The following is a 27,740-nucleotide window of genomic DNA, read 5'->3' on the forward strand; positions in this document are numbered from 1 at the left end:
CGCCCACAATAAAGTTCTGACAGGCTGTTTTAATGAAGCGCTACATCTCACAGAATTTACAGAGTCCTTAAAGGCACAGCGTACTCAAAAATAAAGTTCCTTCATTTATTCACGCTCAAGTCGTTGCAAACCCGTATGACTTCCGTGAGACACAACATGTGATGTTCGGCAGAATGACGCGTCTGTCGTCATTCTCTTCTATAAAAAAGGATGCAATGAAAGTGGATGGAGACTCACGCTGCCATTCTGACTAACATCTCATTTTGTTTTGTTTTTGTGCAAGAAAGAAAGTCGTACAGTTCTGGAACTAAACTTTGAAGACCGTTTAAAACGGCTTTCTGGGTAAATTATCCCTTTAGGACTGTAGGATCAGCTTGTAGTGTATACAAACGATGCATATCTATACAAATTATTGCATAACAAAATTAAGCGATAAAGAAAAACTACATGTGAAAAAAAAATGTAACAGTACACTTTCATAATGGTCTATGTGCGACAACTATTAAAATAAGTATTTCAAAATAACTTGACAGTGAATGTTTGTTTGTTTTTTAGCAAAAGTGAAGATATGACAGGCAACAATATAGTGTAGCATAATTTTTTACACTAAAATAAAATGTAACAATAAAATAAAATAAAGCCTATTTTTAAGGTTCATTAAGATTTTATAATTAAAAAAAAGAAGCATGTGTCATAATTTTCATTATTGTGCATTGAAAATTGTGCTTCTTTCTGCCAAGGAATACAAAAAATAAAAAGGTGAAACTGATTTTTTTTTATCTCACAATATTACTTTTGTTCTCTCAATTGCGAGTTTACAGGTATAGCTCATAATTCTGTCTTTTCCCCTCAGAATTGCAAGTATTTATCTTACAATTTATTTTCAGAATACAATTCAGACTTTGAATTCGGACTGAAACAAGCTCAGATCTCACAATTCTGAGGTGAAAAGTAAGAACTGTGAGTAATAAACTGGGAATTGAGGGAAAAAAAGTCTCAAATTTAGGATAGAAACTCATATAAAAGCATGGTCTTTTTTAATTTGCCTACCGTTTCTTTGTAATGATTTCAAATATGTATAATCATTCATATGAAGATGACATAGCTCTTTTAACATGTGACAGTGGCATATACTGCATGTTTAAAGGATGGAGCAACAGCAGCATTTAGCAGGATAATCCTTGGTGTAAACTTTGTGTTCAGTACCATATACAAAATAAATGTAGGTTTTTTCATTCCAGGTGTAATGCACTCGTGTGATGGGAATTAGCTCAATGGTCTGCCTCTGGAAAAAAAACACATACACACACACACACACACAAGGTTAGAGCTTATGCTTTGTCTCTAACTTTCTGTATCAAATGCATTTTATTGTCCAGTTCTCTAGAGAAGAGCATGGTATGGTTTTCAATATTCGTGTTTAGTTTGTTTAAATATATGGGGATATTCAGACTGCTTGACAGTATGACAAACAACTTGCTGTTAACCGCAAGCTCTATTCCTGTTTCTTTAAGGATTCCATGGGAGTGAGCCAACGGGAAGAGGTCATTTCATTAATTCCCAGAAGAGTGGAGGCCGAGATGTGGCCTTAAAGAGACAGAAGCACCGATTTGTATTATCAAATGAATGATACTCAACCTGTTGCAGAATATTACAGGTGGTGGAGAACTGAGCCTGATGTTCCCTCACGGCACTTTCAGACGCTGCGTTCACAGAGCTGTCCGGGAAACTCACGACTGGATAGACCTGCAGCGATTGGTCCAAACTTTAGTGGCAAAGCCAAACAGGGTTACGTTGTAAAGTAATTGTTGTAAATGATTCAATTTGAAGATGTTTTAAAGGGGTCAAATCATGTGTTTTTTATTGCATTTTTTCCATTTAATGTACTTTAGTATAGTACGGAATGTACGGAAATAGTGCTGAGGTCCAACTAAAGATATACTTAAGTATATTTGATGCTAAAGTGGAACTATTGCAAGTATACTTCAGATACACTTTAAATATCTTGCATTTAAAGACTGATATTATACAGAAATCATACTATCCTTACTAATAGTTATATTAAAACATTTTTAGGCTTAATATTAAGAAATGTGCATTGTGCAATAAAGAAGTACTCCAAATAAAGTTTAATTATAATATTTATTTCAGTAAGACTCAAGCAATACGTCAGTACATATGTTAACGGATTTGTAGTGTACTTAGTATGAAATAAATGTGTTTTAAATACATTTTGGTATAGATTTTTAGTTTAATTTTAGTTCATTTTGTTATACGTTTTTGTCATTTTATTTATTTTTTCTTAAATATCGCCATTTAAGGGTTAATTTATTTATTTATTTCAGTTTTAGTTTTATTTATGTCCAGTTAATAATTGTAATGCTTCAAACTTGTATCAGTTTATTGTCAAGGCAACATTTCTCATTTTTGTTTAGTTGAAGTTTTTCATCTAATATTTGGATTTAATTTTATTTCAGCTTTATTTCAGTTAACATAAATGTTTTTAATAGTTTACACAGCAGGTTTCAAGTTTCTGAACACCTAACAGACATCACTAGCGTGTAAACGGTCGTATCTCAAATATACATATGAATATATACACAATCTCAGATCTCAAATAACCTAAAATAATAACCTAAAATTCAGACAAACCCCTTCGAATAACAAAGGCATCATGAACACCATGATGTTTTCTGCTCACCATTTTAGCCATATCAGTTAGAAGCTTCTCTCCAGCAATTTGGTCGAGATATTCAACGGGGAACCCAGAACGCTTGTCAATCACAGCAACATGAATGTTGTTCTTCCTGAAAAGATACGAGAGAAAAGAGAGAAAAAAGCATGAATAATAAAGTACATAAGCTTGTTTGTGCTGATTAGTGGTGCTAACTGCACGTCTTCTCACCATGTGATTTTTAGTTTGATGAAGCAGAGGAGCTTTCCTTTCCCTTTGCATGTGTTGCAGGTAATTGAACCGACTCCTCCACAGGAATGACACCTGGAATACAGATCATTTAACACACCGTTAACATTTCTGTCATTAAAGGTCTTTTTTCATTGTAATGTTTCTGGCAATAAGGAGCTATGTCTTGTATGATAGGTAAATACCACATTCACCAAGCAAGATATCTTAAATTTAAACCCAAATGTTAAGTATTTGCTTTGGATTTATGTTTACTATTGTCATCACCTCAAAAAAATCTCCTCCAAAAAAAAAAAAAAGCTTTTAAAACCATCCGATTTTTTCCCCCCTCCCTCTGTACTATTCCCTATGGAAGCTTGTTTCCACCACAGAATGAAAAATAAAGAAGGTAATTGCAATTCCCAACTTTTTTTCTCACAATTGCGAGTTTACATCTCGCAATTCTCAGAATTACATGATATTAAGTTGCAATTGCGAGATTTAAAGTCAGAATTGTGAGATAAAGTCGACATTTTGAGAAATAAACTTGATATTCGGACTTTTTTCTCGGAATTGCATGTTTATATCTCGCAATTCTGACTTTATAACACGCAATTGGGAGATAAAAATTCTGAATTGCATGATATAAAGTCGCAATCGCAGATCTGAGGAAACCCTTAGAATTCGACTTTATAACTCACAATCGCGAGTTTATATCTCACAATTCGGAGAAAAGATGTCAGAATTGCGAGAAACAAATTTGTAATTGTGTGTTATAAAGTCAGAATTGCGAGATATAATGTCGCAAATGTGTGTTATAAAGTCAGAATTGCGAGATATAATGTCGCAAATGTGTGTTATAAAGTCAGAATTGCGTGATATAATGTCGCAAATGTGTGTTATAAAGTCAGAATTGCGAGATATAATGTCGCAAATGTGTGTTATAAAGTCAGAATTGCGAGATATAATGTCGCAAATGTGTGTTATAAAGTCAGAATTGCGTGATATAAAATCGCAATTGCGAGAAAAAAGTTCGAATTATAAAGTCCAATTCTAAGGAAAAAAGACTGACTTCATATCTCCCAATTGCGTGTTATAAAGTCAGAATTGCGAGATATAAACTCGCAATTGCGTGTTATAAAATCAGAATTGAGAAATATAAACTCGCAATTGCGTGTTAATATCTTGCAATTCTGACTTTATAACACGCAATTGCGAGTTTATATTTCTCAATTCTGATTTTATAACACGCAATTGCGAGTTTATATCTCGCAATTCTGACTTTATAACACGCAATTGGGAGATATGAAGTCAGTCTTTTTTCCTTAGAATTGGACTTTATAAGTCGCAATTGCAAGTTTATATCTCACAATTCGGAGAAAAGATGTAAGAATTGCGTGATATAAATTTGTAATTGTGTGTTATAAAGTCAGAATTGCGAGATAGAAATTTGTAATTGTGTGTTATAAAGTCAGAATTGCGAGATAGAAATTTGTAATTGCGTGTTATAAAGTCAGAATTGCGTTTTCTAAAGTCAGAATTGCGTGAAATAAATTTGTAATTGTGTGTTATAAAGTCAGAATTGCAAGATATAAAGTCGCAATTGCGAGAAAAAAGTCAGAATTGCATGTTTATTTCTCGCAATTCTGACTTTATAACACACAATTGCGAGTTTAAATTTCGCAATTCTGACTTTATGACACTTTATAAATGCATTTAAAAAATATAAAGAAAATGTTTCCATTATAAACTACCTCTTGTGTAATGGAAAGATTCCATGGATGTTAAAGGTTCTTAATGGAACCATAAATGCCAATAAAGAACCTTTATTTTTAACAGTGTAATGTTGCATTTTTGCTGAAATTTTTATTCAAAACCATGACTCCATACTTAATCATGCCCGAGCCCCGACACATCGTACAGCGTTGCCGTTCACTGGACTGAGTCCAACCCGTGCCACTACAGCGTCCACATCGAGTCTGTAACAATAGAAATATTATAATGAAAAAATAGAGAGCACGAAATATTAAAAACGTCATGTCGTCATGCTTACCCTGCCAGAATTTACGCATCTTCCGCATGCAGATCTCCCAAGATTCAGGCATGAATGGCAACCCTAAATTTTGAATTTAACAACGAAAACGAATTGTTCATTGATGAATTGTTCATTGAATGTGATGAATGTGATGAATGGAAGACTGAAATGTGTTACTTTGACAGTAGACGTGTGAGGAACGCGGACGGCTTTCTCGCAGTCTTTAAAGAGGGCCGGGATGGGCACAGGAATACTCCATGGACCTGGGGGCACTCCGCATCCATCCACCACCTGACCTGATCAGTCAATCAAGTCACATTCAATATATATATATATACAAATTAGTGCTGTTAAGGTCCCGATATACTTCAAGTGAAATCTAAGAATTAACTGGTGTAATGTGAACTAAATCAGGCCGAAAATTAGTTTGGAGCCAAACTTTCCGGAAAAGTTTGCTCCAGCTGGTAAAAACTTTTAAACTACCATTGGTTGGTCGTAATAGGTTGGTGTGGTTCTATATATATATATATATACACACATACACACAGTATATACACACAGTATATATATATACATACACACAGTATATACTGTACACTCAGTATATATATATAGGGACCTTTAATCTCACATTTTTCACATCTCACATAATTTCAGATTTTTTTTTACATTGAATCTCTAAATGAATGTAGAAACAACATAATTATATGTATATGGTAAAATTTGGAGGATTTTTTCTCAATTTTAAGGGAATGAAATGAGCTATTGTCGCCATTCAACATTGCTGTATGGTTGAAAGCCACAATTGTTTACATTTAATAGGCTTATAAAATCTTAAAACAAGTTTTTATTTAAGTGAACTTGAAACAATCTTCTCATGTTGTAATAAATGTTACATTTATCTGTGCCTTTATTATGTTTCTGACTCGGACAATATCAGCTCTCAGTTTGAATGAGATTTTGCGCATTACTTTTCACAACAAGTACGAAAATTACTAGTTAAAACATTTGGTGTACACTTATTTTCGCACTTACACATTCGTGTCTTAATCGTTGAAACAAGTATATTACTGACAGAATCAAAAACAGGCAGCCAGTGTGTGTGTGTGTGTGTGTGTGTGTGTGTGTGTGTGTGTGTGTGTGTGTGTGTGTGTGTGTGTGTGTGTGTGTGTGTGTGTGTGTGTGTATATTAGTAGTTGAGACTGAAAATGTGACTCTGCTCACCATCGTATGGTTCGCTGTCCCACTCTGTGGTTCTAGACTCTGTAAAAGTCTCCAACCGGTACTATAAGGACAAACATTCAGCATGTGTGAGCATGGCACCATCTATATATATAGTTTGACATGATGCTTGTGAATGCTGATGCTGACCCGATATGTGTTGAGGGACTGCAGGTCTGTGAACACCATCTCTCTGGCCGGTTTAGAGCCGTAACAGCATTTGCTGGAGACATATTGTGTGAAGGCCTCCTTTGCCAGTTCTTCACTGATCGCAGGAATCCTGAGGACATGACACGTGAACTTTAGCATGTGAACTTTTGACCACTCATTTATCAGGCATTTGACTTCAGGAATTTCAACACGGAAAGGCCATTTGAACCAAGCCAGGTTTAACAACTTGAGGGAGAGTAAATGATGGCAGAATTTTCAATTTTTTTGATGAACTATCCCTTTTTACGGAGCCCAGCACATGACATACAGAAAAAAATGTGTTAATCGTGCGCATGACATCATAATACATTCCGTTGTTTTGCTAAATCAAGCACAACATTTTCTATTTTTTTCCCTCCTTTTAAAGGGATACTTCACCGATTAGTATTAAGCTTTGTATCAGTAGAAACCTGGTAGTATTTTGGAATGACCGTGCTTCCCTCCCTCATGTCCCCCTGAGACGAGAGATTTCTGTATTGTGTGTCTGGAAAAAAAACTTTGGTGACACAAAAATCGTCATTTAGCGTCATCTGAGGCTTTTTGTCCAGAGGCGAGAGACTCCAGCCAGTAGGAGGAGCTCGTTCCGCATGTCTTCAACCCGCCCATAGGGGGATCTCACGATAAAACGCCGTCTTTTCAGTTTCGAGTCGACTAGTAGCCTAGTTGTATAATTTCTTCCGACACTGCCCTCTGTAACCGGTAGGTGTGGCTTGGGAGTGTCCTCGTAGGGCAGCGAAGCAAGTGCATTCTGGGAGTTAAAAAATAAATAAATTTTCTGGCTTTTCTCAAGTCTAGAAGACACCAACTTCTAAAATAATTTCACATTTCTACTACATAAATGACCCAATTTAAATACACGTTCATCTTTCCAGCGGTGAAATATAATAATTTGTTCCCTTGATTTACTAAATCGTGCATACAATTTACTAATTTGTTCCCTCATTTTAAAGTCCCCGTGTCGTGAAAATCAAGTTTTTAATGTTATTTATATGTCTATGTAGTGTTTTTAATATGCTATGCAAGATTTGTACCTTAATATAACAGCTTCGAAATCATTTCGATGGTAAACGAACTCGTAGTAGGGCGAACCATCCCGCCGGCAAAACCAGCAATGCAAGTTTGAGAGGTGGCGCCCCGACAAATCTCGCGAGAATCACGACTTGCTTTACGACACGACGTCTAGGGGTGCAACGGATCAAAAAACTCACGGTTCGGATCGTTTCTCGGATCAGAGTCACGGATCGGATCATTTTTCGGATCAAAAAAAAAAAAAGACAAGACAAATAAACACAAGTTTTGTCTTTTTGTTAATTAACATTTTTAAAATATTAAATTAAAATATATAAAATCAACAGTGGGTGTGCGACGGGTTCATTCCATGAAGCGTGACTATAAACACACTGATAGCGTTTGTGATGGCTTTAGCCCGGTCTGATTGTGCAACGTTGAGCTCCTGTCAGTGAAACACTGAGGTGATGTCGCTTCAAATGCGTGGCCATGCTTGATGTGTTTCCACGGATGTCCCGATACTACTTTTTCACTTCCGATACGATACCGATGCCGCAGCATATCGGCTATTTGCCGATACCGATATCAATCCGATATTTTTATTTTATTCTTGAACTAATACTACTAATAATAAAATATATGGAAGCACTTTGCTCAATTAGCCACATAAAAACATCTCACTCAAATGGAGAACAAATACTTCTCCAGTATATAGTCCACAACAACAGTTGATAATGAAAGACTGTCACCCTTTATTCAAATGACCTTGAGATATGTTTGGTAATTGTAGGCTACCTGAATGAATTTAAAATTAATTTGCTATATTTCAGATCAATATATTTGTTTCCTTAAAATTTTAATTAACTTTAACGTTATTCTCATCTGAATTATAAATCATATAAAATGATACTACCATTAAAAACACATTTGATTTTCTTTTTTAATCAATGTAGAATGTGTAACTTCAAAATAAACAGATTACTCTGTTTGAGGACAAGAAATGAAAACCAATGCAATATAATGTCCAAAAGATGAGATAATTTTTGCTTTTAAACAGCGTGTGTGTGTGTGTGTGTGTGTGTGTGTGTGTGTGTGTGATTGTTCGATCGCGCCCGTGCCTCTCTCTCTTTCTCTCTCTCTCTCTCTCTTTCTCTCTCTCTCTCTCTCTTTCTCTCTCTCTCTCTTTTTCTCTCTCTCTCTCTCTCTGTCTGACACACACACACACACACACACATTCCAGCATACATCGCAGCCTGTTCATTTTGCCGCGTTCATATTTTTTACAGTCTATGGTTCACACCATACGCGAATAGAGAGTCAAATTCGCGTCTAGTTCGATGCTTGAACAGCTTGAATCCTTTCGCGCGTCCAAAGCGAATAGGACGCGCCGCGCGCGTATAATGATAAAGCGAGCGTTTGAAGCGAAATAGACGCGTGTTCCAGGGAAGCCAAAATGCTCCCATACAGGGGATTTATATGACGCGGGGCGTTCAAGCTCCTCCGTTCGTCCGCTCGCCATGACCACGCTGTGTGTGGACTGAACATGCGCACAACTTTTTTTTTTTTTCATAAATTAATCCGCGGATCACGTGTGTGCCGAACCGAAGATATTGATCCGAACGGATCACGGATCAATGATGATCCGTTGCACCACTAACGACGTCACATACATCAACAACATATGAAGCAGCCTCTATGGAAGACACTAGCACGCATTTCAGACGTGAATCATGGCAGTCTCGATGAAGAAAACGCGGTCGGAAGAGTGCAGAGACTGCTCTGCGTGAGTGGTATTTACGACAGTAACGTTAAATACAAGTACTCCACAGCGACTCTAGGGGTCGCTGTTTGAGAAAAACGGAAACTGCATAGTGTGCCTTTAAGACAAACCATGTGTAAATTCATAAGTCAACACCATTGCTGAGTATTGTCTCTTCAAAACTGCAGTGAACCAAAGACAGTCTCAAAAACACGGTTTGAATTCGCTGGTGTTTCTGACGTCACAAACTACCTTGTAACCAATCAGGTCAACGTGTGATCGTCAACGAGTGGATCTCAGAGCTGGAGCGAGTGAGTGGAGGCGGGGCTCATTTGCATATTCATAGAACCGTGAATACTAAATGAGGCAAGGAAAAAAAGTTTAAATATGTAATTTTGGTGATCAAATATAAGTTTTAAGGGATACAATTATTGACTACAGGGGGAAGTCGCACGATTTACTTTTTTTTCCTGCATGTCATCATGTGCGGGGCTCCATAACTTTAACTGAAATCAAATAAAATTTACAAAAATGTAAACTTATTATTATATTTAGGTAGTTTCCAAGGCAACATTTCTCATTTTCATTAAAGTTGAAGTACTAAAATAAATAAAAATAAACTAAATTTAAACTTAACACTTCATACACATGTAAAATAAATAATAATGACAAAAACACACAACCAAATTATGAAAACTTTAACTAAAATTCAAATTAAAACAGAAAATATAAATATAAAATCTTTATAAAAATGCATTCATTAAATCAGCAATAATAATTTATTACTTTTCATTATCCTTACATATTTATTTATACATTTATCATAAATGATTTATGTATACAGTTTATTTCCTATTCCAATGATCATTAGAGGGGCTGATCGATCATAAAATGTCTTGCCGACTCTAGTTTCTTCTTTCTTTTACCTGGTTATGCTGCATTTAAATATGTTGCACTACTAAGTATGAGTCTATGCTGCAGGATACATGACCAACCATTGGTCTAGTGTTATGGCAATGACAAAGGAACAAGGTGGAGTTAAATAAATAAATATCATTCATGAATTCATGCCATGACAAAAAAAACCAGTCAGGCAAGGCAGGAGCAATCATAAACATGTCCAGACATCTAAAATCAAACTGCTAATTACAAGCTTGGAAATCACAATTGCAAAGTGATGTGCATTTCAGTTATTTTTAACAAAACAAAATAGACACATTGGGCAATATTTCTTTCTATTTTCCACTTACTGAGGCATTTTAAGCCCTGATGCACCAATAAAGAGAGTGAAGAATGTGCTCTAGATTTATAATAATGTGTATTTTATCATTTAAGTGATTAAAACTTTGATTTTATTGTGTAAGTGCTGCGGTTCTTACTCAAAGCGTCCCTCTGGAGCTCTGGATGGGGCTTGAGGTTGCGCCGATCCAAAATATGCCGGTGGAATGACTGTGGATGTAAAAACAAATCCAACATTAGCAACATTTTGCTCTCCGTTTCAAATGAAGCTACTGAAATTGTTCTCACCATTAGGCCCCAAACGTTCATATCCAGGAACAACAGGCATTAAATCTGCAGGAGGAGCCGTCGCCCCATCGCCTGGCACTGTGTTCGGGTCTGTTTAATGTACATCACAAATTTATTTCACCCTACTGTCTTCTTTAAACATGCTTTAAGGCTGTTACTGTGTTTTTCGTGCAATGAGGAAACAGTAGAAACGTAAACGGGAAACATGCTTCTCGAATGTTATGCTAAAAGACGCTTTGTTGAAGTGAAAACGGGGTGACCTATATAAGGTTTCTATTATGTGATGTGGTTATGTGGGTAACACTTTATTTTGGTTATCCTTGATATAGTGTAATTATTTAAGTAATGAGTAATAATTAACTACATTCAGCACTTACTAAGGATTAGGATAACATTTTGGATTAGGGTTATAGTTTAGACATGTAAATATGCATCATTTAACGTTTAACAAGGACATGATAAAGTGTTACCTATAAATGTGTATACAACTGCTCATGTAAGACGGTTGTCTAGGGATATTTGAGTACATTTTTTAGAAATAATTTTGATTACCTGCATATGGTTCAACAGGGCATGATGGGCCAGTGTGGTCTCCATCCTGGTCACTGTTGTAAAACCAAAACAATATGTTTTCATTAGCCCACTACCACATATGCAAAATACAAAGAAAGAAAGAAAGAAAGAAAGAAAGAAAGAAAGAAAGAAAGAAAGAAAGAAAGAAAGAAAGAAAGAAAAAGACACTCAAACGACTCGTTGCCTTTAGTTCGTCATATATTTGTATCGCTAGATTGACGAGATAACACTTTTGCACGATGTTACGTTTATGTCAATACATTTCTGGCGATTCTCTGATAAAACCATCATCCAAACGGACTTATCTTCCTAATTTCGTTAAGTTTGTCGACCATACCTCAGAAGATGCGTCCTGTCCATCCTCCTTCCTTCAGCGCGATCCACAAATAACTTTCGTTTTGTGAGAAGCGAGAGTTAATACGGAAGAAAGCGGAAGAGCAGCACTGTAACCTGATATTTTTACATCATGAAGCTAATATCAAGTTGAGACTTTTAGAGGACATTTGACATGGCAAACATCAATATTTTAACTCCCTAGACTATTACTTTGTAAAGAAAATTTGTTTAATGATTATTTGTTTATAAGCTTTAGCATCAATAATTGAACGTCGACAAAAGTGTTGACTTCATGTAACAGATGTTTTTGCGTACCAACATGTATTACGGTTATTGGAATGAAGCCTTGCTATAACGTGTCTTTCAGGTTTAGCAGTATTTTTTTTTTTTTTTTTTTTTTTTTTTTTTTTTGTGTGTGATTGTACAGCGCTAATTTATGTAGAGGACAAACAATTCAAAAACAAATATTAATTTCAATTAGACTTTAATTTTTTTTTTTTTTTTTTTGTCACTCTTCAAAATCAATTGGTTGGCCTACTAATCAATGTAATCCTGTTATTGTTGCAATCAGTTATGTTCAGAATGGCTGCTGTTTAATAGCACTGACATCGTGCAATGATGATACAAAACAGCAACTCACATGACCTCGTTACTTACATTTTTAATCCAGCAAGATAAAACTGAGTTTGAAGTTTTTGTATAAAATGTTAAAACTCATCAAATGGACAATAGAGTTGAATGCATTACATCGTGGGATAGCCTACTGCGGCCGAAATCGCGTAGTTTGAGTAGGTACATTTGAATTTGAATTTACTTCGCGACAGTAAAACAAAGTACGCTCTATGAATATGAATAAACGTGATTGAAATTCGAACGTATACCCGCCATGTTGTTACTGTCACATGACCTACGAGCCTCAGTCGCTTCATTTCCATTCATAAATCTTTTGGCCTCGTGGGATGTCCACACTTCAGATTCTCACTGGAAGTATTAGGTCATCCGGGTACTTTTTGCCTGAGTAGGCCTACTGTGAATTCGGACATTATTTTGTCACATACTGTTTTTCGCCTATATAGTAGGAAAGTAGGCTATGTGATTTTGGATGCAGCCAACAAGTCAGCTACCTATCCGATTGTTAAGTCTGACGTCACGCGTGACGTTTTGGGTCCAAGCGCTCCTCTCGTCCAGAAATAACAACGGTGGAACCTGTAAATTTATTTACGATCACGTCCTTCTTAGTGAGGCACCCTTGGCGGTCAAAAAGGGTTTAAATTCCTTTAACACCAACAGAGTGGTTAGTGTAGCTCATCACTCAGGTGGCATAATTAAGGGTAGAGTCCAGGCATCAATGAAAAAGAAGATTTACGAGGTTGAAGTGAGTTAGCTCGGGACACGGGACACAGCACTGCGGCATTGTAAAAACACTCAATAATAACCAAAACACTAGCGAAAGCGGTAGGTAGGTAGAGAGGACCTGGACTTTGGACCCGGAAAGAGTATTGGTTACGTCACGACTTAACAACCGAATAAGCTTTCAGATGCAGATTGTTTGAGTTCAAACAAAATCAGTTTTTTTTCTTGAGATCGGTTTGGAAAATTACTTTTAAAAGTGCCTTGAAATGCGCAGCATTATTCAGTGTGTTGACGTTATTTCCACTGAAACAGGAAGACAGGGCGGAAAATATTGAACAGCACCTCCCCTTTTTTTAAATAGCCAATAGCGTTTAGTTTATATTACAGCTTGATAAAGCCGCTGTTTCCTCCAAATCTCTAACTGTTTCTCCTCCATATAGCTTTACAATATAGCATTCTGTGCAGAATTCAAATGGGTCCGATACGTTTTGTGGTCTGCACTGACTCGCGCATATATCGTGTCGCGTGACACTAACATGAAACCGGACTTCATTCGCCCCAATGGAAAGCATATTACACAGTCTGAATCGTTCCCTATCCCCTATATAATGCAATGTGTGCCATTCACCATGTAGAAAATAGTAAATGTGTGAACAAGTGACCGATTTCAGCCTATAGTGTAGGGGGCGGGGCTTCAGAATCTAGAGAGCATTTGATTGGACAGAAAATCTGATGAGAAGCTGAAGTGCAGTGTGATGTCATCAAAATCATTGATCCATATAGAGTGGTGCAGGTATGACGTCACTTTGTGGGCCAGCCGGCAGTTCGCATCACGCTGGTTCCCTCGACAAAAACCCAATAGGATTTTCCCGTAGGCTTTTGGATTATCGCTAAAAACAAGCTCTGTGATCAACAAAAGTTTATGATACTTACATGTTTTTGTCCATCAAGATAATTATCACAGATGAACACATGAATTTTGAAGCCTAAACGCAGTTGCTAGAAGTAAAAAGCTAAAGGTAGGCTATAAACGAACTACACCACGGTTCCACGACTTTAACGTCACCATCATTACCCTGAACGTTTGAGTTAAAGTAGTTTGTAAGAGCACAATTATAAGCATAACGGCATAATTAAAGCATAATTAAAAGCGGACTGAGTTTATCTGTTCGGCGTGATGACGTTTAATCTCCTCGACTGCCTCTGTAGTCTCATTTAGCCACTTGTTATCAACTGCCTTCTTCAAGACATGTAACAGCTTCAAAAAATCACGAGTGGGGATAATATTGATGTATTTTATGTTGTGGAATAAAACGTGAAATTATCTTGAGCTTGCATTCACCAGATTCACATACCTTATTTCAACCATTTAACCAAAACCCCACTCAAAAAAACCCAATTGAATTTGAGACGATAAAGTGCTAAAATGCGCTTTTGTGTTTTGGCCTACAAAGTGATGTCATACCTTCACCACTCTAATGGCAGAAGTGAGAGACTGTAAGTTTTGAATGCTTATATCGTCTAAAATGTAATTTTGTCATTGTTTTGGTGCACCAGCTTAAAGATTACAGTAAGGCTAACAATACTGAAAGCCCCAAACTACAAAAAACTTTTGATTTCATGGGGACTTTAAAAAGCAGTCTTTTTTATTGCTGAGGTATCACTATAAATACACATGAATAAACACAATTGCAATGAAATGTACATACTTAATACAGTACATATAACTTGGGATGAAAAGAACCAATTGTACAAAGAAAGGGGAAAAGTTTTAAAGATTTTGAAAAATATTTGTTTTAAGCTTGAAAATATGTTTTATATTGGTAAAATCTGAATGAATGAATGAAGGTTTATTCGGTTACTAAAACATAGGACAGAATATATGTACCAAAAATACATTACTGCAATAATTTGAAACATAATTTCCCTGTTATACCCAACATCCACACTTGCAAACTACATGCATGCAGCAGTTTGACAACAACACACCAGCGGCAATGTTGCGCACGGCCACATTTCAGAGCAGGAGCCACTTCCGGCGCCTGATGTTACTTCCAGGCCGTCATTGCGTCACTTCCTTCTCTTCTTCAGGACTGTCTTCGGTAGAGGCAGGCCGAACGGTGAGCGGAATCAAATCTTAATTCATCCTTTTACATTCTGATGAAAATAAACGTTTCGTAGTCCATATCGCTGTGTTAGTGTTCACTGCACTCAAATGTGCCGATATTGCGGCTCGTAGAGCGATATTATGTGCGGTATTTATATGAATGATCACACGGGGTTTGTACATGGCGGCCATTGGTGTGATCTGCATGAAACCCTGAAGTCACAGAATATAATGAATACTGCTTTGCTGTCTTTAACATAACATCAGAGTCCCATATAATTAAAAATTAAAAAAATGTATTAATACTTCCATGCTCAATATGAGCGTCCAATCAGTCTAATATCACGCATTTTATGTTTAGTAACGTTACTTGTGCTAGTTGCATGTGTTGTGCATGATTTTTAGCGTATATTTTAGATTTCAACCGTAGTTTTAAACGATAAGTTTTGCTTTACACTTCTATCTTATCGCGTGTTTTAGTTTAACTCGTTTTTTGTTGACATGTCTTAAGACAATACTGGTTGCTAACATTGCTAACGTACATGATACATGTCAACGTAGATTGCTTTAGTCAGAACTATGAGTCATTGTTCATCAATAATGGTTAGTAAATGTGTGTTTTTTAAAAATGTCTAATTCATTGTCTCTTGTTCATTTTTGTAGGCATCATGGCAGCCCTCAGACCCCTCACCAAACCTAATATCGTCAAGAAAAGGACAAAGAAGTTTATTAGACATCAGTCGGACCGATATGTCAAGATCAGTGTAAGAAACCTGGAATATCAAGGAATTTGTGATTTAGAGACTCGGGGAAAAGCTGTGGAAATTAACCTTATATATTTTGTAGATTCATGTTATAGATTTTGTAAACAATTTATCCATGCATACATTTGATCTATTGCTACTGCCTTATTGTAATTTTTAACACAATACTTAATCATCTTTTATGAATGCAATGTGTATTACTATTTATGCGAGTTGTATTGCATACTTTCATTTTATTTTTAATGCAGAAAGTGTTTTTTAAATGTAACAGCTGTCCGAAACCTATTCAAGATCATATGTAGCTTGATATAGTAGATGACTCAATTAACTTAGTCTTCTAAAATCATTCATGGTCTAATATAAATGTGTGTGTTTGTAGAAAAACTGGAGGAAGCCCAGAGGTATTGACAACAGAGTGCGCAGACGCTTCAAGGGTCAGATGTTGATGCCCAACATCGGTTATGGAAGTAACAAAAAGACCAAACACATGCTGCCCTCTGGATTCAAGAAGTTCCTGGTCCACAATATCAAAGAACTTGAAGTCCTCATGATGAGCAACAAGTAAGAAGGATTTTGCTACTTTTATACCCAATGCTTGGAGGATTATTGCGTGTAAATCCTTCGTTTTAATATGGTGGTTCTTTGTGGTTGAATATGTAACTAATATTAGAATGATCCGTCTCTGCGATCATACCTGCTGAATTGTCCGTATTCATCCCAGGTGTTGAATTCAGAGAAATATCATGGCGGAGGAAATACCCATTCTACCTCTAGCTCTTGCCATAGCCAGCAGGTGGAAGATAATCTGCTACAAGTGACTAGTGCTTGTATTTGAGTCTTTTTGGAGTATAACTAGGTCCTATACTAGAGTATAACAAGTGTAACTTGAATAAGTCTTTTTTTTTGGGGAGGGCTTTTTTTTTTGGTTCTCATTTATTATATATATGTATGTGTTTTTTTTAATATATATATGAATTTGTGTAACCTTAATGTTTTTCTTTCTCTCCAGGACCCATTGCGCTGAGATCGCCCACAATGTGTCCTCAAAGAACAGGAAGCTGATTGTGGAGAGGGCCGCACAGTTGGCCATTAAAGTCACGAACCCCAACGCCAGACTCCGCAGCGAGGAGAACGAATAATCTGGTTATCTTGTTGTCTTTTCAATAAAGTGAAAAATATAAAACCATATTTTCTAATATTGTCATAATTTCTTTTTGTTGAAATTTGTTACTCATGTTTAAGACTATGCCCTGAAAGTGTGTTGTGTTTTTGTGAAGACGATGAGTGTAGCAGAATAGTGTGCAAGCTGTGGGACATATACTACTTTGTCGTAACTGCATCTTTAACGGACAGCTGTCGCTTGGTTCATTCGTTTAAACTGCCCTGTCAATCATCTTGTCACCGTTAAAATCCTCCATTTATTTCAATGTCCTACTGTTTCGGAGAGAAATGTTGTGACTCCTTGTGTGTTTGCAATTTGCTTAATGATGCATTTAAAAGTTAATTGTCAAACTTATCTTAACAAAAGTTCACAATGCTGTTGAAATATGTGGATGACATTAAATATCTTTTTATCAGATTAGAAACAGATTAGCCACTCAAACCCCTTTATCTAAACTGCTCTACTTAACAGTTGTACTCGCACATCCACCATGTTTGTAGTTTTCTAACATCTTAGTTTGTAGTTCTAATCGAATCCTTGTCCAACATGCAATGGGTTATGGGCAATATTAGCCGTTTGTGTTCACGGATCTGCACTTCGGATTCTAACTGGGAAAAGTAGACCATCCGGGTATCTTCGAAATACTAATTTCAACATTATGATTTGGGATGCACTAATTCTAACTTCGTATACTATTTAGGATGGACAGTATGCGAAATTGGGATGCGGTTTTGTAGAAATTAAGTTTCAAGCTTAAAGTATTTATTTTCACATCAAAACTGTAGAACATTGCAGGATTTGTAACCACAAAAAAATAAATGGAGTCCTAGCTAGTGTCCATTGATTCCACAGCCCCTGTTAAGGGGTCTCCTTGAAGGCTCTCGAAGATGGTGGCCATCTCTGCATTGCTTCTGATCTGGTTGGCGAAGTCTGCCATAGCAGGGCTCTTCTCCACCTCACTGATGGACAGCAGGGCAGCGACGGCACGCATGGCGGAGCGCCGCAGCTCTTCCTGTTTCTCAAACTCCTGCTTCACTGAACCAGCTTTCACCTTTATATAGAAGAAGAAAAAAAAAAAATATATATATATACATAATTGTTTACTGAGAAGCAGAGACTTGATTACATGTTACCTGGATTATGTAATCGGGTTTCAAAAATTGGTAACACTTTATTTTACAGTGTCCTTGTTACATAATATGTACTTACCATTGTAATAACAGTAAAATATGCATAATTACACGCAACTAACCCTCAACCAAACCCTAACCCTATAGTAAGTACTCAGTACTTAAATATATAATTACACTAACAATGACACCTTAAAATAAAGTGTAACCCAAAAATTAAGTACTTGTAATTGGGTTATATTACATTTTAAAATACTCATATTCAGACTGCAGTTAATATTTGCTATTCTCACAATGGCAGTAAATTATTCATAATGCATTGATTCTGCCAACTACTTTCTTCATATATTTTAAATTCTTTTAAAACCTACTGCTTATATACGCTCAGAAGAACTTCCAGGTTTGTGTAAATGCACAAACAGACCAGTCACTAGTCATGGTACTATCACTGAAAACTGAGCAAAACACAACATTTGATAAATGCATTTACAGAAATCTAATTATCTTAGAATAGCATATCTAATCAACTCTTCACAAACACATTTATTATTTGAATTATCACTTTTAACCAGGTATTTCTGTCTCTGGAAGGCTTTTGTCTTTCAGACACAATAAAATGTACAAATTCACGTCATTTCATATTTACATGCAATGCATGGATTCTCAAACTTTTTGGTCAGCTGAAACTCTATATTTACTTGAAGTAAGCCCTAAGAATTTAAGTTAATAAATTAGGTCAATATCAAAATGAAGTCTAAAATGTTGTTTAATGGTCACATGATATGCAGATACTTAAAAAAAAAAAAAAAAGAAAAAAAAAAAGATTTATTTTAGTTTTAAATATTCACGATGTAATTAATAGCTTTTCATTAATCTCATGAACCCCTGCAGTTCCATCATGAACCCCAGTTTGGAAAACCCTGACATTGTAATATTTAAAGGTGCCATCAGCAATTTCTGAGAAACGCTGTTGATATCTGAAATCACCAAAACAAACACTCAGATCCCGCTCCGACATTACATTTCTCTGTAGTAGGCTATTAGATTTCTGTTTGTATTGGATTTCTTGAAATAATGTATCAATAGTAGGATTATAAATAGCAGTTATGATATGACATTCTGTGACAGTCTGTACTTTTTATTCATTGAAATGGATTACAATTAACAATTACATGTTAACAAATAACCATGACATTGCCCTTTAGCAAACTTGCCTATAAAATGCAATAACTGAAAAAAAAAGTATATTAGATTTCCGTGAACATAACTGCCGTTGCAAAACAGGCACATAAACAATTTTTTAGTTGCACTGATATGATGATTGCATAACGAATTAACAATTCATTACTCCCACCCAACGCCACCATGTTTTAATAATTTTAATTAAAGCGAACACACAATTAACTAATAATTCGTTAGCCTACCTGGTTAAGTAAATCGAGCATGGCCATTCAAGAACGTGGCCTTAATTTACTAAAACCAGAGAACAAATTTAATTTGTGGCCATGATTTAGCCTAAAGGAGAGAACGCATTCTTAATTCATGGGAAGGAAATCTTAATTTGTGGTACAAGAACCTCTCTATAGCACGCATTGTGTTTATCAAGCAATTTATACACGAAAATGAGTTTTTACGTGCATATGATACGCATGGGTAGGTTTAGTAGTGGTGTGGGGTACGTATGTATTACACACAATAAAGTGTGTATCATATGCATTTGAAAACTGCGTATAATTGTTTATAACAAAGAATGGTGTATATTTTCTTATTCTTTGTATTTTTATATCAATATGGTACAAGATTATCCTATTCAAATCAATGTGATAAACGAGTTAGTTCAAAAGTAATCAAAAAGTAGTCATTATATTTCCATTATATTACCTTAAATGTGTAATGTAATGGATTACGTTGCTACCTACAATTGTTGTCATGTAATTTAGAATCAGTAAATGACTACAATTTGTAAGCAATCTACCCAGCACTGCTTAGAAGACAACATCTCATGTTTTGTTACAAACCACTGTCATGTTAGGTCTTACCTTTGTAGTGCAAGTAGCTTTCAGTGGTTCCACTAATCTGTCCAGCCTTTGTACCACAGCAGCTGGACACAGTTTAGAAACTCTGGCGAGCATAATGAAGGTCAGCATCTGAAAAACAAGAAACATGAGCATCTTAAAGGGAATGAATGGTGAAAATATGCTTGCTTTAATCCTTTGTAATGCACTGGACAATGTAAAATCATAATGCAATCGCATCAGATCCCTACCTCACCGAAAATATAACTTACTTTAATGTCATAGTGGTCTTTCAGGCCTTCCTCAACGTGATCCAGAAACTCAAAGATATCCAAACAGTCCAGGCAACTGTCCAGCAGAGTGTACATGCATTCAAACGCCGCCTTACGGACATCCAACCCATCATCTACCGTGTGCTTGAAGGGGCCCATCTCAACCTGAGATGTGATTTAACATGCCATAATTTGGTAAGATCTACAATTAAATTTTTTAATGAATTATTTTTCAGGGTTTGTGTATAAGTATTTATGACATTGTACACATATGGCAGGTTTCATGTGCTTTTACTGTACCTCTCGAACAAGGTCTTTTCTGATCTGGGTCTCGTTGTATAGATGTGGGAGAAGTGATGTCAGAAGTCCACGGATGAGGGAAGGTTTGTTGTGGGCAACTGAATTGAACATGACTAAAGCCACTCGCCGAACATTAAGGTCAGGATCCTGGAGTGTTTTCAGGAAGTCACCTAATAGCAGAATTGGTGCAAGGGTTTAAGACAGTATCTATCATGCATTCACCAAAAATGTATATCATTTATATTTATTATTCACAGAAAAGCACCAAGTATACGCAGTTTACCAATGCATCCTTTGAGGAGTGAGTCTATGGGCATAGGGTGGTCTACGATAGTGAACTTCACTGCAGTTACAACCGTACTGCGGGAAAGAGGAGACCCTGGAAGAACAATAAATGCTTGCTTAGTGCTTATTTTTGTGCAGACCAGTCATGTATATCAAACATTTCACTTTATTAAAATGTTTTGAAACTAACCCATTATCTACTGAGGAAAGTCAAGGTAGTGTCTCGTCTCATATTACCTGAGGACAGTTGTTTCTTTAGCCTTGGTAGGAGTTCAGATGGACTGACCAATGTGAGTTTCCCCAAACATTCGGCTACAATATTGCGAGTGCCCTCCTCTGCACATTCACAGTGCTTGAACAGCAGAGCCCAGATGCTCTCCACATGAGGCTTGAGACTTTCGGCTGACAGAGCACTGATCATTTCCTTGAGGGAGTGCAGAAGCAGGTACTGTCTCTTTGGTTGGCTGCCGATCTCCTTGAGCATGAATGGCAGATACTCCCCTAAGTTTCCAACACAAATGTTTCCCAGGGCGAAAGATGCGGCAGATTTAACTTCCTCATTTGGAGAACTGAAGGCTTCCATCATGACTCCCTTCAGCTCCTTGTGCCCTTCGAAGTTCACAGACCGTCCAATTTCCCCAAGACACAACAACGAGAGAATCCTCACCGACTCGGATGATTTGGGGTTCTTTACCTCCTGTATAAGGTTGGTAACCACTCCAGAAGCTTCTTTGGGACAGACGGTCGACAACGCTGCTACACATTTTGCCACAGAGTAGTAGGACTGTTTATGCACAGACATGGAGTCAGTCGACTTTGAATCGTAGTAAGGCCTTCTCAAGGCTTTCAGGAGGTCACTGTAACCCATGTTGTTGGACTTTGTTGCTACAAGAACCTGGAAGAACTCAAGTATTGAACTAAGAGCACCTCCTTGTAGCAGTGGAGAGTGGACTAAGTTAAGCACTTCAGGTAAGATCGTCCCCCCAATTTTGCTCAAAGAGGACGGGCAAACTTTGGCCATACACGTGATCAGTGTTATGGCTACCTGTGAGATATGCATATCGCTCTCCTGAATCAAAGCAGGTACCTCACTCAGTATGGACTCTATCATAGGGGGCTTGAAGCTGTCGCTGTAGTTTGTGACCATCACATTCAAGGCTGTTATCGTGTTCAACTTAAGGGCCCGCTGGTTTTTCCGCAAGAAGGATCCAAGCATTGGAATCCCCTCTGTTAAAATGGGTCTTAGGTCAATTTTAAGTGGCGAGGACGCGACGAGAGTTAAAGTCTTCACTGCGATAAGCCTGGTGATTTCATTTTTAAGCCTTTCCAGAAATATCTGCAAGGTGGGCTGCAGGTCAGCACCAAGCTGGTCACCCAAATGACTCAAAATGTGGCCCATGCAGAAAATGGCCCGCTCTTTCACTTCTTGGTCTATGTCAGCTGCCTTCAACCTCTTCGAGGTGCAAGCAAACACATTCTTTATGTAGGGCTTGGCATCAAAAGAGATGGGCTTGTCCAGCGGCCGCATGAGCTTGACAATCTGCTGGGTGACTTGGAGGGCCTCAGATGTGATTTTATAAAACGGGTCTTCGACACATTGGATCACCGCTGGTAAGATCACATTAATGTGTGGGTGGAAGATCTCTGGGTCGTGGCTACTCAAGAGAACATTGAGGAAAGAAAGGGCATCAATCTTCATATTTGAAGAGGTCGACTTGTCTGTCAAGGAGTAAATAATACCTAAAGAGAGAGAAAATCTGAAATGAATGTATACACTGAAAATAATATGCTACAGAACTGCTTAAAGGATGCAAAAGATTCAAAGGCAACTTGATAGTTAAATTATCAGGTATTAATTTATTACAATAATATAGAGATTAAGTGATTAAACTCAACAAAGTAAAGATCATCATTGACTCAGAATAAATTGGGTTTTAATGGCTTTTGGTGTGTCTCACCGGTCGTGTCAAGTGTAGACATGGTTATAGCATAGCATTTAATGCTAAATATCTTTTAATCTGACCTGGAAGGAGGGCAGGTATGTGCTCTCCTAGTTGACTGGGCAGCACATTAGCCATCTCTGTCAAGAGACTGAAGCAACCTTGCCTACTTCTCAAGCTCTTCTCCTTTAGCTGTCGGTGTAAGGCTTTTACTATTGTCGGTACCTGTAAAAGCAGATGAGAGCTATTTTAGGAGATATGCACCATTAGTCCAGTCATTTTATGAAAAAAGGTTGAACAAATTGCAACAGAAGCAAACTCAACTGTTTTTGTATCCTCAATATGTCCTGAGAAAGGGAAAAAAAAGTCTCCAGAAGAATCCCATTAGGGGAAAGTTTCGAAAAAGACCCAAATATAGCCTATTCATACGCATATTCATTCTTTTTCTAACGTGAATACTAGGGTAAAAATGTTAACCTTTAGATATCACCATGAAAATTACTGAGTTGATTACTTACATCAAGACAAACATTACTTACATTTAGGCTACCCATGAGCATTAATACATAGAGGCAGGAAGAAGTACTTTAAACCAGCCTTTATTAATTATTATTCCAGAGATGGGGTTTGGGGCTGGGTCCGTGGGACTGTTTCTGGGGATTCACTTTTTATTTTACTTACCTTTTGTCTTCTGCATTCTCCTTACCATTGTCTCCAGTTCTTCCCTCAGACTCGTCCCCCAGAAACAGTCCCACGGAGCCAGCCTCAAACCCAATCTCTTAAAAATTAATAAAGGCTGGTTTCTAAAGTACTTCTTCCTGCCTCTATGTATTAATGCTCATGGGTAGCCTAAATGGGTTCCATTCAGACCTTAACATTAAGTATTTTACTGTTATATGTCAACCAGATTCAACAAGACATTTTCACCAGGCTAGACCCAATGTTTAGATCTGTTGTGGTATTTATGCAAACCAGCACATACGTAATTAGATTATGCACCATTTGTCCATGTTAACAAATAATTTCAAAAAACTTGTAATACAATTTTTGTTTGTCTTGATGTAAGTAATCAACTCAGTCATTTTTATGGTGATATCTAAAGGTTAAAAATGTTACCCTATTCACGTAAGAAAAAGAATGACTCGGCGTAAAATAGGCTATATTTGGGTCTTTTCCTAAACTTTCCCCTAATGGGATTCTTCTGTGCTTTTTTTCCCCTTACTCAGGACATATTGAGGATACAAAATCAGTTGAGTTTGCTTCTGTTGCAATTTGTTCAAGGTTGACCCCCATTTTGGCTTAAAATGACTGGACTACATGTAGTTTGGGTCAATAACCTGCGCACAACCATACCTGTTTCTTCAAGAGAGAGACCGCCGGCTCCTCTTTAGCTCCCGTGTCCAAACTGGGACCGTGAGGGTGTCGGGTCTGTCTGAGCAAAGCCACAAATGCTGAGAAAATGTCAGTCTTAACATTCTCCTCGCGTTCTTTGAAGCGGGACACCAACGTTGGGCCTACAGATCCATAGAGCTCCACCAGCAGATCCCTGCGGCTGCTGATTATCGCCTCCAGACATTTCACAGAGGAGCGCCGCACCTTCCAGCTCATGTCCTCATCATCACTGTACTCATCATCAGACTCTATAGATTACAAGTGTGCTGACTGTGAAAAACACACTCAGAGTGGGCAGCACTACATCCGCCATCTTTGTATGTACATTACTTTGTATGTACCATTAGTAATGATTTTTAATTCTTTCCAAAAATATCATATTGGTGTATGCTTAAAGATGGAATTATAACTCCTAAAATTGCACAATGATGGTCAAATAAATCACCCTGATCTTCATCCTCTCTTTCCTCAATGTCCATACTGTCATCCTGGTCATCGTCAGCATCATAGTTGTAATTGGGGTCGTAGGTAATGTACTTCAAACACAACTTGATAATTGTTGGGATGTGAGGGGACATTTCCTTTGGACATCTGACAAAAAAAAACAAGAAAGAATTTCTGACTTAATATCTGACATACAAGTTCACACAGAGAGAGAAAGCATTGTGACATGATGAAAAAGCTGAATTTTAAAGTTATAAACCAAATAATGTAGAAGTAGTTTCACCTGCTAACAAAAGCTTCGAAAGCTTGAAAGCAGAACTCGCGTAGCTCATCATCTTCCACGTTACAAAACTTCACCACCATGGGTACAATCTTCTCCAGGTGTTCACCTTCATATCATAAAAGACTCAATATTAATACAGCAACCATGTCATATATCAAAATCTCCAAAAGACATTTTAGTATGGTTGTGTCCGAAATCGCTCCATATACCCTTAAATAGGGCACTATTTGAGGGGACGGCCATTTATAGTGGTGTCCGAAACCATAGTGGACGTTATCAAGTGTTATCAGCCAATGTTTTAACTAGATTCATTTTATCTTTGCTAGTCTCTTCAGCTCCCTCTGCTGGTCACACCGTTAATACTACAGTCCCTCAACATTGACAGACATAATTCTTCTAGCATAAATATAAAAGCAGCTCTCACCAATTCTGTGTCCTCCTCGTCTGCTGACCGTGGCCAAGCACTGGATGTACGTGCGCACGCTGGAGGAGGACGGCCCGCGGGACAGCTCGCCCATGAGGTGTTCGATGAGCTGAGTGAACAGAGCAGGGCTACAGCTTGGCACCAGGTGACCCAGCGCGATAATAGAGCGCTTCCTTACAGCCATACGAGGACTCATGAGCTGGGCGAGGAGACCGGTCAGAATCGACTGATGGAAGCTCACCAGAGGAGTGCTCAACCTGTCGAACAATGCATTAGGCTGATGGGGGCATGTTCATAAAACACTTTTTAATGCAAGTATAAGGCATTTTGACCAACCTGCCCAACATGTCGGAGAGAATATCCAAAGCCTCCAGCTGAATGGACACGTCGTCTTGCATTCCCAATGCTCCAATCAGCTGGGACGTGATCTTCCTACAGACGTTGACTGTAAGGCTCAAACCTTGAATACAATACAACAACTGTAACCAAAGAGATCCTAAAAAGTCGGAAATCTCTATAATGTCAGCATGATACCAGCAGATGAAGATGGCAGTTCAGCGATGACGGTCTTCAGGCCCATGCTGGAAATGTCCCTCAGCTGCTCTTTGTTGGACACCATGTTGGAACAGAGAGTGTCCACCATCATCTCCACCTGACACTCCTTCACCTTTCCCACTAGAGGACCAAGACTACACGAACCAGAAATAATCGTGATTATTTCATCACGTTCATGTTCGGAAGAAAATCTGAGGGAGAAGATACCATTTGACGGCCAGATTCTGCACTTCTCCGTTTTTGTCCTCCAGGAGTTTGAGGAGCATGGTCACGACTTTCCTCTCGCTCTCCTCGTCCAGTTTGATCGAGTCCTTCTGGAGCTCCATCATCAGGTCATTGGCTGCCATAAACCTTTCATTTGTTTCAGCAAAGTGCTCATCAGTTTTGGTGTTCTTCACCACCACATTACTCAAATTGCATGGCACATGTCCAAAACACACGGCATTACCATGGTAAATACTAGCGAGATAGTGGTACTTAGTTAGCAAAACTGTTTGGTGTGGAAACCCATTTCTACCACATAAAGAAAAAAACATGCTTTTGTAAATCATATTATGTGAAAAGTTGAAATGATGACACACTAAGTCATAATTGTTAGATAAAAGTCGAAATTATGACAAAGTATAAAATTATGAAATACAAAGTTGAAGTATGACATACAGTCGAAAGGATAGTTATGACGTTAAAAAGTTGATATTCTTATAAAAAGTTGAAATATGACAGTCATAATTATAGTTATGACATTAAAAAGTAAAAATTATGACATTAGAACTTAAAATATGACATACAAAGTCGAAATGATAGTTATGACATTAAAAAGTAAAAATTTTGACATAAAAAGCTGAAATATGAAATACGAAGTCGAATGATAGTAATGACATTAAAAAGTAAAAAATATGGCAGAAAGTGATCATTTCGTTTTTATGTCATAATTATGACGTTTTATGTATCATGATTATGTCTTAAATAATGAAGTAGTAGGTCATCATTTCAACTTCATTTCATAAAATATTTTAAAATATTTGATTTAGTATGTCATAATTTCGATTTACCATGTCATATTTATGACGCAGTATGTCGTTCGACTTTTATTTAAATATCACGACTTTTATTTAAAAAATTTTTTTTTTCACCTCATATGCCGGAAATGGGCTTCCATAATTTGGGAACAGCAAATTAGAAACTTAATTATGTAGGAATCGTGACAGAAATAATTAATGTTAATTAGTTTAATATTTAATTAAGTTTGGCTGGGTTTACATTTCCAATTATTAACCAAAATACAAATAAAATATAGTGTATTGAATTGTAAACATAAGTTAAAAGTTCATGCAAAACAAATCATCGTTTTCAGTAGCCAATGTCCACTACAATTTACATTTACAAAAGTAGCCAATGTTTATTCCACTTCACTGTTTTTCAAAGGGTTAATATAAATCTGAAAATGATTATTTAAGCCACAAACAAACTGCTTTGTCATTGGCCTATTTTTGAAAACATTAGTCGTGAGTCTGAAACATGCGTCTATAACACACACGCTGTCTTACCGAAAGTCTTTGTCAGTTGATGTCATTTTTTCCAATAGATTGGAAATGTAAAAGGTGACACTCGACATCTTGACTTTTTAAAAGTAACGAACTTCACTGAATGACGATGTAAAAATTACTACAGAAAGTTGAGCTTGATGAAGACCATAGCGCCTGGCTGGACACTGGACAGACTGGGACATATGACACTCTCGGA

At 37.1% G+C, this 27,740-nt stretch overlaps 3 protein-coding genes across 3 annotated transcripts; 1 reads left to right on the forward strand and 2 right to left on the reverse strand.

Annotated features, from left to right (window-relative positions):
* Positions 1 to 14: 14 nt before the first annotated feature.
* Positions 15 to 11,731, reverse strand: ssuh2.2 (ssu-2 homolog, tandem duplicate 2). The gene is made up of 13 exons (XM_082137893.1): positions 11,573 to 11,731; positions 11,215 to 11,267; positions 10,663 to 10,752; positions 10,515 to 10,584; positions 6,309 to 6,438; positions 6,162 to 6,222; positions 5,115 to 5,233; positions 4,956 to 5,018; positions 4,793 to 4,881; positions 2,906 to 2,998; positions 2,702 to 2,807; positions 1,639 to 1,746; positions 15 to 1,285 (listed from the first exon to the last, which is right to left on the reverse strand). The coding sequence occupies exons 1-13, from the start codon at positions 11,593 to 11,595 to the stop codon at positions 1,142 to 1,144; spliced, it is 1,149 nt and encodes a 382-aa protein (XP_081994019.1). The 5' UTR covers positions 11,596 to 11,731; the 3' UTR covers positions 15 to 1,141.
* Positions 11,732 to 14,904: 3,173 nt separating this feature from the next.
* Positions 14,905 to 16,981, forward strand: rpl32 (ribosomal protein L32). Its single transcript, XM_082137709.1, has 4 exons — positions 14,905 to 15,044; positions 15,695 to 15,795; positions 16,175 to 16,356; positions 16,805 to 16,981. The coding sequence occupies exons 2-4, from the start codon at positions 15,700 to 15,702 to the stop codon at positions 16,932 to 16,934; spliced, it is 408 nt and encodes a 135-aa protein (XP_081993835.1). The 5' UTR covers positions 14,905 to 15,044; positions 15,695 to 15,699; the 3' UTR covers positions 16,935 to 16,981.
* On the reverse strand, positions 16,815 to 27,733 carry cand2 (cullin-associated and neddylation-dissociated 2 (putative)). The gene is made up of 15 exons (XM_082137707.1): positions 27,545 to 27,733; positions 26,205 to 26,348; positions 25,977 to 26,131; positions 25,779 to 25,902; positions 25,443 to 25,699; positions 25,019 to 25,124; positions 24,737 to 24,882; positions 24,253 to 24,539; positions 22,983 to 23,124; positions 21,197 to 22,699; positions 20,958 to 21,053; positions 20,675 to 20,844; positions 20,375 to 20,539; positions 20,127 to 20,234; positions 16,815 to 18,008 (listed from the first exon to the last, which is right to left on the reverse strand). Exons 1-15 carry the CDS (start codon positions 27,610 to 27,612, stop codon positions 17,784 to 17,786), a joined length of 3,696 nt encoding a protein of 1,231 aa, XP_081993833.1. The 5' UTR covers positions 27,613 to 27,733; the 3' UTR covers positions 16,815 to 17,783.
* Positions 27,734 to 27,740: the final 7 nt, after the last annotated feature.

The sequence above is a fragment of the Leuciscus leuciscus genome (assembly GCF_965113295.1).
Source record: "Leuciscus leuciscus genome assembly, chromosome: 15".
NCBI classification, from domain to species: Eukaryota; Metazoa; Chordata; class Actinopteri; order Cypriniformes; family Leuciscidae; genus Leuciscus; species Leuciscus leuciscus.